At 43.6% G+C, this 10,250-nt stretch overlaps 1 protein-coding gene across 1 annotated transcript in view; it reads right to left on the bottom strand.

The window, feature by feature from the left end:
* Window positions 1-6,871: 6,871 nt before the first annotated feature.
* LOC102444059 (microsomal triglyceride transfer protein-like) overlaps window positions 6,872-10,250 on the bottom strand; it is a 33,063-nt gene continuing 29,684 nt past the window's right edge. Inside the window, exons 17-18 of the mRNA XM_006122788.3 lie at window positions 9,460-9,630; window positions 6,872-7,841 (exon numbers count right to left, since the gene is read on the bottom strand). Coding sequence (XP_006122850.3) covers window positions 7,691-7,841; window positions 9,460-9,630 — 322 coding nt within the window. The 3' untranslated portion in view covers window positions 6,872-7,690. The remainder of the gene's footprint in view (window positions 7,842-9,459; window positions 9,631-10,250) is intronic.

The raw sequence follows: 10,250 nt of genomic DNA, 5'->3' as shown, positions 1-10,250 counted from the left end.
GAATCTGTGATCCCAGGTCTAGTGGGTATGTGGAGTATCTTACCACAAGAATATTCAGTTGGACCTCCACTGTCACTCTTGGCTGACTGGGAGGGGTTTTTTAAAGCAAGGTTTTAAATGTTGATTTTGACTTACATGGCTTAGGACCTATCTGAGAGCCCTCCCGCCCCATTCCCTGTGACTTACTGTCACAGCTGACATCAGCAGAGGAGCTTGACAGGAAGCCCCACTGGCATATATACAAAGGGGCTGTTGGTAGAGTGTCCTTAACAATGGCCCCATGGTATTAGCATTCACCCTTCCCCTTGGCCTGAAATGGCCCCAGCCTGCTGACCTCCAGGGCATGCTGCAAAGTTCAGCTCTTTATCCAGGCATTGGAAATGGAGGGAAGTGGGGGGATGAGGAGATTTGAGCTCCTAAACTGCCTGGTTTGGTGATGGAGGGTTACATTGAATGGCCCTGCTTCATTTTAGCTATGTATGCATTTTGGCTGCATTTTCAAGTGCTGTCAAGGGTCCCAAAGGCATTTCTAGAAATGTAAATAAATAACTGCAGGAGACGTTGGGCGAGATTTGTGACCAGGCAAGCCAGTGATCGGGGGAGAAACTCGTGGCTGTAGAATCCCCAGACCCATCTCTCCATTTTCCTTGACTCGTCTAAGGGTAGGATGCCACTCAGGCATTTGCTCCACTATCTCCAGCAGCTCATAGTATGGCTGTTCCACTGGACCATCCACACCGTCTCCATTCGGAAGACTTTGCCAAGCCTGGGAAGAACTGGACTCAGTACCACCTCTCCTTTTCCCTTGGATGAAAGCTCACAGTGTAATCCTGACCACAATGTGATAGTTGTGAGAGCATCGTGACGCAGGCCTATCCCATTTATCATCCCACACGCCCTGCTAGGCCATGAGCTGAGGGGCACTGAATCATCACTGACATAATGGGCCTTTCTAATAAATGACTTTGGTCCTTCTTCATCACCATTTGTTTTATAGATGAAAGTCATTACACTTGAATCATGCCACTATTATTTATTTATAAAATTTCATCACCAGAGATCCATCCAGTGCTTGCTGTTCCCGTTCAAGCTAAAGGAAACTATCCTTCTAAAGATCTTAATATATAAACTCATAAATAAAAAAAATTCAGAACACAGCCATGATTTGATGTCTGTTAATTTTGTAAGATAAACATTCTGGACTTCCTTTGGGACTATGACTGACTGACTTTCCCCCTCAAAGCCTTTTTCATTTTGTCTGGTTTTGAATGTATTCATGTGTGTGTAACAAATTGTCTGTTTCCTTTCACATTGACCACAAGGTACAACGGTTTACTTTAGGTGCTCATGTGATTTATTTACTTTTGTGAATCTTCACTCATACCATGAGCTCTAGCAGCTGCACCTTCTCACACACAGCCTACTAGCTTCTCAAACCAATTTGCCCACACTCCTTTCTGTGCACAGACATATGGAAATAGGCCTTTCTCAGTTGGTCATCTAACACTGGCTTTTTAAAGGGGCTCTGTGGTGGTGGGCATTTCTAAAGATAGTTATTCAAAATAATAAGAGGAAGTGATGGAAGCTGATTCCATCTAGCTCTGTCCCTGTCTCTCCGCCCCTCCCTCCTCCCCCTCCACCTCTGTTTGCTTGCTGAAAGCTTTTTTGGACTACAGTAGCAAAGGTAACAAATGCAAGGACTCTACTTGGTTAATTACTGTCTGTCAGAGATCTTGCCACTGCAATATCTTGATAACCTTGTGCAGGGTGGCTTTCCCGTGCTTCACATAGGAAAGCTCCATGTTCGAAAACCAGCTGGGGCTAACTTCAGTGCCATGTTCTTGATCCACAACTATAGGAGCAAGCACAAAGTACTTGTCCAGGAAAGTTCCAAAGCCTCCCTAGTTTGCCAGTATACCCTAGTGTTTCATAAGGAATCAGAATACATGATGGATCTGTGAGGTGTCAGAGAGGCGGGGGGAGGGCACTACAGTGTACACTGATGGGCCTTTAGCTCAGGTCTGAATCCTCTCCAACTTTTGGAGAAGTCCAGACCTGAACACCTGTACTTGGGGATATCTCCAATGTAGATACAGAACAACAAAAATGATTAAAGGTCTAGACAACATAATCTATGAGGGAAGATTGAAAGAACTGGGCTTGTTTAGTTTAGAAAAGAAAAGACTGAACGGGGACATGATAGTGGTTTTTAGATGTTATAAGGAAGAGGCAGAAAATTTGTTCTCCTTGGCCTCTGAAGATGGGACAGGAAGCAATGAGCTTAAATTGGACATTAGGAAAACTGCCTCACAATCAAGGTGGTTCTACAATGGAATAAATTGCCTAGGGGAGTTTCAGAATCTCCATCACTGGGGATATTTAAGAGCAGGTTAGACAGATCTAGACAGTGCTCAGTCCTGCTGTGAGGGTAGGGGACTGGACACAATGACCTCTTGAGGTCCCTTCCAGTTCTATGATTCTATCCCATTGCCAGCTACCCATTTAAGCCAGTTTTCCCATCACTGAGTTTAGAGGCCTATGAGTCAGAGTCATGGCATCACAACTGTGGAATAAAATATCTTTAAAGTGGAAAACCATTTAAACAGGTGGCTTCTTAAGCAATAGCATTAATAGTCAAATAAACCAATATCAGCAATATGCTGATTGGTCCAGTCACCTCACATAGTATCATGCCAGCATTCTATAACCAAATTTTCCTGAAATCCAACCAAGTATATAAAACAGAATGAAAAGCTTCTTCCACAATAGCCACACTTCAGCTTACAGAAGCCTAGTTTTGACAAACAGGCACCTGAATCTACATCACAGTTTTTACCATGATAAGAAACTGGTTTTTAGTGCAATGTATAAAAATATCTTTAGTGATCTTGGCTGTATTGGTCAGTAGAGTTGGGATACAACTTGATAAAATCAGTTTATGAAAACCATTCTCAGGAGTCTGTCACTATCTATATGCTGACTTGCTGAAAAGCATTTTTAAAAACTTGCTCTTAAAACAAGTTCCCAACAATGATGTGACAGTTTCTATTTAGTAGCTTTATATATAATCCCATTGCCTCTCCAACCAGTAAGTCAAAAGAAGAGTACAAATAGCTCCTATCTACAAATGTAGATGGGCCTACCCTATACCCACTGTCTAGATATAACAAAACACTGTTGACTGGACTCAACTTTCACTACAAGCCCTTGGGTTTCATTTGTGATGAGCCCCTGTAGTCTCTCTTACAAGTCTCAGGATGAACATAACATTGGTTATTACAAAAGTCTGGCCACTAGCCAATACTGAGAAGGTATTGAATTATTCAAAGTATTGAGACTTCTCGTGTGAGGAGAATAACATTAATTCTATGCTCCATACAGGCACACAAAGTCACTCCTGTATAAAGTTTAATGCTGGGGTAAAAGCTCTGTAATTCTGCAATCCTCAGGATCAGCAAATGTCAAAAATTGGAGGTAATTTGGAGAAATTAGGTCTGTCAAGCAATTACAAAATTTAATTGCACTTAATTGTGTGCTCCTCCCCAGCTGACCTCGGGCTCCATGCAGTGCTACCCCTTTGAAGCACCAGGGCAACATTTCCAAAGGGCAGCGCAAGGCAAAGTGATAGACAAGGGTGATAGACTTAAGGAAATACCCCAGCCTCATCTGCATTGAAGATAGAACAGAGAGACATTTCCATTAGCATACAGAATGGAGAACAGCACTTCCGAAGCAGGAACCACACTTAACTGTGGGATACCAAAAGCAGAGAAGCACTGCCTGATGGGAAATCTCTGCTCCAGATGCTAATGAACCCAGGCCTGCTCACACCCAAATTAGTCATTACCAGACCAGTTCTAGTAATGGATCCTATTGATATCCAAACTACTGAAACTGCCTAATTGCCTTGTGAGCTCATTCAAGAAACATCACCCATAGTCAGTCTCTATTGTCTCGCCTCTGTTTACCCATTAAGAAATCTAGCATTCTAAATACATTCTTGCAAGCCTATCACCTATCTTGAACAACACTAATATTTAGGTGAGCTGGTCTGGTTTCCACCTATGATTTTGTGAGTGCTCAGATGACGCGTCTAGCGTTGGCTAGCACTGGCACCTGGTTTACCAGTGTTATACACACCTGTGTGACCAGAAGGGGTCAACTTGAAACTGTTACATGGATGTGTGGCTAGTCAAGGCCTTAACTCTGTGATGGTGGTAATTGTTGTAGGACCAAGGCAGGACAAAGCATCAGGGAAAGTGAACGTGCTTCTGGGTGCCAGTTGAACTCAGCAGGATCTGAATGAGCTTTGCTCTGACTGCCACAGCTCTAAAAACATCAGTAACAAAAGAGACAGAGAAGTTCTTCTCCTTGAAGTTTTGGCTGTGCACCATGGTACATGGCTGCCTCTGTACATCACCATTAAAGTCCAGTCAGCCCCTCAGAGTACTGTTGGAGACAATCAGTGTCTCCTGTCTCACTCCAGCAGATAGTGGCCATTCTTAACAGTTGCCAGTTGCTATTAAATAGCTTGTCCTCACGTTTTGCAGTTGTCAAGGTATGGCCTTAAGTATTTTAAATACATATTTAAACAGCAGTAATAGCTGCAATCTTAACTATGAAGCGCCAAGGATTGTTTCAGAGCAGGGAATGCTGCAGATATTGAGGAAATTATATTTCCTTAGGGTAAAAGTGACACATTTTTTTCAGGGTAACCACTTAAACTCTTCCACTTTAGAGGCCCCAGTGTATACATAATTATATTTTTAATCAAGAATGTGCTGCTATGTATGTAATTTCCTGTTTGACTGCAGGTACTACAGCTCCTCAGCTGGGCTGCAAAGGCCTCTGTAAATCCCAGGAGAACACATGGGAAGTTAAAGGAAACTCGGAAGAAGGTGAAACTCTGGAAATACGCTCAAGTAGTATGTTCACATCTGGCAACCAGACCATTCTGTTGATTGGTTTGGTTTGGTAGTGAAGGAGTATGATCATTTAACCCTTTGCTGTTCTGTTTCAACTGAGGTATCAAAATAATCTTCCCCATGCACCTTGCAGAATAATAAGGCTTCAGATATGAATTAAAACCCACTCAGGTCTCATGCTGTGGCTGCCTACTGTGGCTGCCAATTCATAGAATCAGTTACAGGCAGGGTTCACCACAGAATTGTGTCATTAGCAGCTGACACTTCAGCTCCAGGGAAGTAGCTAAGCACAATGACACATGCCAGTGGAGCTCTGAGGTGCTTTAATTCAAACGGGAAGGACAGGAAAGCAGAATTGGAACCAGAGAATCAAGCTGGCCGGCATTAAAGCTGTTGGTGATGAGAGAGTGTAGGGCCATACAGGGAAAAGTTAAAGATGGAGTGGCAAGTAAATGAGACTCAAAAAGGGACACAGTTTATTGATAGATAACTTGAATTTGAAAGCAATTTGAAGCCCAGAAGTCTAGAAATATAACAAGTGACACATGCTCCTTCCTTCCACAGGCTATGTCTACATGACTGTGGTTTTCTGGGATAGTAGGTATCCTGGAAAAACTCCGCCGTGTTCAGGGAACTCATCTACTCTCCTGGTTTTTTTTTGCAGAAGAGCAAATGCGCTCTTTTGGAAGCCCTGTCTTCCTCCTTCCATGAGGGAGAAGGGCTCTTCTGAAAGAGGAGGCTTTTCCAAAATTTGGCCCAATGTTGAGCGCAATTTGCGTACCTTTTCCTGATAGATCAGTGTAATCTAGACATAGCCACGGTCACGGGGTAGTTCTGCCATTTAGACAAAGCAGCAGGTTACACTGCAATTACTCTATATGAGTTTGGGCCTACTCAGTGCAAATTACCCAATAATCTGAGAAGTTTGAGCTGCTCAGAAAATGAACATTTTACCAACATCTTGAGTGGCATCCAAGCCCTTCACAAAATGGGAGACTCTGGGATAATGTTGGGATGGTTAGGCCTGTGAAGCTCCTAATCTCACAGGATTTATGGTCATCTCTCCTGGGGCTCCTCAGTTCCATAGATGCAGAGCAGAAGAGCTCCTGCAGGGCTTTGGAATTTTGTGAGAATTTAGCGTCAGCCCTCTGGAACTTCTTAACATTGAAGCTGTAAAGCTAACTCCTATTCAGCTCCTCATAATGTTACATATAGCTGGCTTCCAGGACACCATGCTCTCTGGCTTCTGCTGGGAAAGTAGTTGTTTTCTACCTGCATTCTCATTCTGTTCGCATGTGTGGAAAAATAAGTCCATTAGCCCAGGGGCAGCTCTGGCTCCATGTTGCAGAGTGCTGTGGTGTTCCGAGTGAGGGCAACCAGAGCACGCAGAGACAAAATGCTTTGCTGTCCCTCATTGAGGTAGGCAAGCAAGCAAGGAAACCTGAGTACCGGCTGTCGAGAGGCGGGTCCCTTTAAGCACAGGCCTGAGAGAGCCTTAGGCAGCAGCCACACAAAGACACCCCTGACCTGATGCCCTGCCAGACCTGGTTCCATCTGGCCTTAAATGCGATTCAGCATCCACTCAGTGTGGACGCGCTATTTTTTGTGTAGATGCATTATTTCAAAATAAGCTATTTTGAAATAACTTATTTCGAAATAACACTGTAGTGTCTACATACCCTTACTTAAGCACAATCCTATTTAACTTTACATTAATTTTCTATAATGTGTTTAATTATTCTTTCTAATCCTGAAAGCTGTGTGGGTCAAAAGTTAGAAGTTATGCCAGAGGTGAATTCACCCTATTTAAACAAAGGATTTGCCACTCTCAGCCTCATTTTTCTTTCTGGATTTGTGACATCATCATTTCCCTGGCAACAGAGCATGATGTCACTGAAGGATTAAGTAGAAGAAGTTCTAGTTGTGAGAGAACTGAGAAACTCCTCTTCAGTTACAAACACTTTTAATTATACCAAAAGAAATGTATAATTGCTCACAGAATGTTCAGCTTTTTTGTCTTACTGCTTTTTCCCCAAAAATCAAATACCCCTAAAAATGAAGCTCCCCTTTTTCACATGGAACCCTATTATAGTTACCAAATCTTGCAACATTGGATTCCATTAGTTTCCTCAGTCCCTGGAAGTTTTGACCAGTCTCTCTGGAAAAGCTAACTTGATTGCAGTTGCTCAGGTAAGTGGGAAGAAATGTGTCTATTGGCTCTCCATTCTGGGTATCTTCTCTCAGCACACTTTTGTAATACTGGCTGAAATTCACCTTATGACTCTCAAAATAAAGGGACTCAGCTGTGACACTTATGGTGGCCCAGTTTTGCTTCTAAGGGACCATCCCATCTGGAGCATGAGCATCTCAGGGAAGAGTTCATGATAATGCAAATTCTTTTCCCCTTCTTGCTGTCTTAAGGATTCTAAAGGTCAGACCCAGAACATGTTAATTCTTTTACTGTTTCTTTGAGTGTGCCAATAGGATCTTGCACATTTCAGAGTGAGCCCTTTACAAGAGACTTCTCTTGATGGACTGTAGGAATTCATGTCCCACTACTTTTGGCGTCCTGATTTCAGTATATTTCCCTGCAATAGGTTCACTCATTTTTCATGTCAGTTAAAAGCAGACGCTTGTGTGAACCAGAAAGGGCTCTGGGCTGCCCATATCAGTCCCGGTCTGGCTCATGGAATGCAGCTCATTGAGAGTTGTAACCAAGGAAAAGGGAGGAAGGATAAATCCAGTCCTAGCACACATTGATTCCTCTACTGCTCCTTTGCCTCTGTCAATAGGATCTTGCACATCTCAGAGTTGGCCTTGTGCAAGGGAAGCTCGCGACCAGCAATAGTACCCTGTCTCCCCTTGCGAACAGTGATGCTTTGGTTCAGTGATGATTCAGAGGTTGTAAAGATTTCTCTGTTGGGCAGAACAATAAGAAAGAACATCAGAAGTTAGGAGACTTTAGAAAATACAAGATTGGACCCAACTTGTCTGCTCAAATCAGTCTGCTCCATTCTGATGGGCAGGGCTTGACAAATTATACAATCTACTCACCCGTGGTGCGTAGATTGTAACCTGGAAGAGCCAGTTTCGGGCGATCTGCGCATGTACAGAACAATCTGCGCATGCGCAGATCACCGGACAGTGCAGCTCGCGAGCAGATTCATACCTCACTCATTCCTTAAAAGTCTGATCTATTGGGATGTTATGACACATTCTGGCAGGTGTTTTTTTTAACAATGGGGATATATTGCCCCTTGAAATCATTATTCTATCCATGTTATACAACAGTGCTGTGAGTTTAATCTCTAGCACAGGTTAACTAACACACTCTAAGACATTTCCCAACATTTCATCACACTGGGCAGGGAAATTTTGCGGATAGTTTCATCAGTAATGCAGATGGGGCCTAACTGTTTCCATGGGAGGATGAACCACTGCTGTCTGAAGTGATCCTTCTGCTCCCAGCACCTGATTAAAATGGGCAAGATTCTTAGAGAACAAGTTGATCTCTGACACTTGTCTGGGCCTCGGGTGGAAGAGGCAAGGACTTTCAGGAAAAGCTGTGGAGAAATGAATAACTCCTCAAGAGTTTCACTCTTCAAAGGGCTCCTCTAATTGCCTGGTTTTGAGGTGTGACCTGTAGATGAGGTTCCCTTCATGTCCCTGTGGTATCACTGGTGTGGTTAAGAGGCCCAGGGCTATTCTATGGGAGCATGTCCATTTATTATTGTAAGTATTTCAGACAGCTCAGCTATATGCAGCCCTGTTAGTCTGAGTTAGTTCATAAGTCATGGGAACAGTGCCCCGGTGTCTGCCCCTGACGTCAAACAGCAGCAACAAACTGCTTGACATTTATTTATGTCAAGAAGGAGCAATGAAGGATTTATCAGCAGCAGCCTAAGAAAACAGTGATGTTATATCTGGGGTAAGATCAATACTGGCATTAGGCCCAGCAGTTACAGTACAAGAGAGGTTTATCACCACAGTCCTGTAAAAGACAGCCCGACATTCTTCTAGGCACAGGGCTCCATCTTAATACTCCTTAGGCTGACTAACTCTCCAGCATCATCCAAAGCTTTCTTTAACCCTTTACTGACCTCTCCTGATGGAAGGACTAATCAAAACCTGCTTTAAGTCCAATTCTGGACAACCCTTATCACACACAAATGAAACAGGGCAATAAATAACTTGATTCTTATTGGAAAGTGAGAAGTGGCTTTCGTAATGGCTTCCCCTCTTGTACCCTTAGCTTTTGTGTCCCTGGATATCTCAGATGCTCACGACAGTGTGGAAGGCCAAGCACTGCTGGAAGTAGTCAGCACTATTGTCAAAGTTTTGAACTGAGTTCTTGGTTCAGGAAGATGGGGGGAAATAGTGCATGATTTCCCTCCACACCTTTACTGCCACTGGAGTCACAAACTAAACACTATGTTTGGTGTGAGAGTGTCTCTGATGGGAGGAGTGCTCTAATCCCTGTCCCTGAATAGAAAACCACACCTAGCAGATCCTGGACTAGAATATCTCAGCTTACCTGTAAGGGAGCTGCTCCTCCCTTAGCTGCAGACACATGAGCACAGGACTTCCAGAAAATCTAACTGCTGTATCAAAATTGATTGAGGCTTCTGCCTCTGTCTGGCTTTTCACACTGGCTTGAAAGGAAGGGGCATCAATTTCTGCTGTGAAGTCAATGGCCAGTCCACCCCTGCAATGGGAAAAGCATAAATTCGGTCACTGAACACGGTGTCTGTGCAATCCTGGCACTCTACAATTTCATTATTTCTTAGCTGTGTGGTGCTTCCTGATCCTGAAGGAAGGGGAGGTGCCGAAAAATGTTATTTAAACCCATCTGTCCAGGTGAGGCTTTTAGCCTGATCTCAAGTACAGGCTATGGGAGCTTAAAGACAGTGATGAGTGACAGGTGTCTTATGTTCATAGGGAGGCAGATCTTTTCAGAAGTTGCTAACTTCTTTTTGTGAGATCCCTGGTTCATTGGGGTAGGTTTCTAGGAGTGTGTAACAGGTGTAGCTCTCAGAGCTGACAAAAAGGTATAGGAGACACTATGCTGCTCCCTCACCCCAGTATAGAATGTGTACTGGTGTATTTGGTGGAGAAGTGATGGCTGAAGAGCATGGAGCTCTAGTTATCTCTGGCCAATCTATAAAATAGCCCCTTGGGGCTGTTACAAAAATTGGAGCAGCCCTAGATCTGTTCTATTTGGAGCAGCCCTAGGCTGTTCTAATTGACAGTAGGGGTATGACTAGACTACATGGCTCCGTCAACGGAGCCATGTAGATGAGTTTACTAGACATAGGAAAATGAAGC

The sequence above is a fragment of the Pelodiscus sinensis genome, chromosome 8 (genome assembly GCF_049634645.1).
Source record: "Pelodiscus sinensis isolate JC-2024 chromosome 8, ASM4963464v1, whole genome shotgun sequence".
Lineage (NCBI taxonomy): Eukaryota > Metazoa > Chordata > Testudines > Trionychidae > Pelodiscus > Pelodiscus sinensis.
This window is presented reverse-complemented; position numbering and strand designations above follow the sequence as displayed.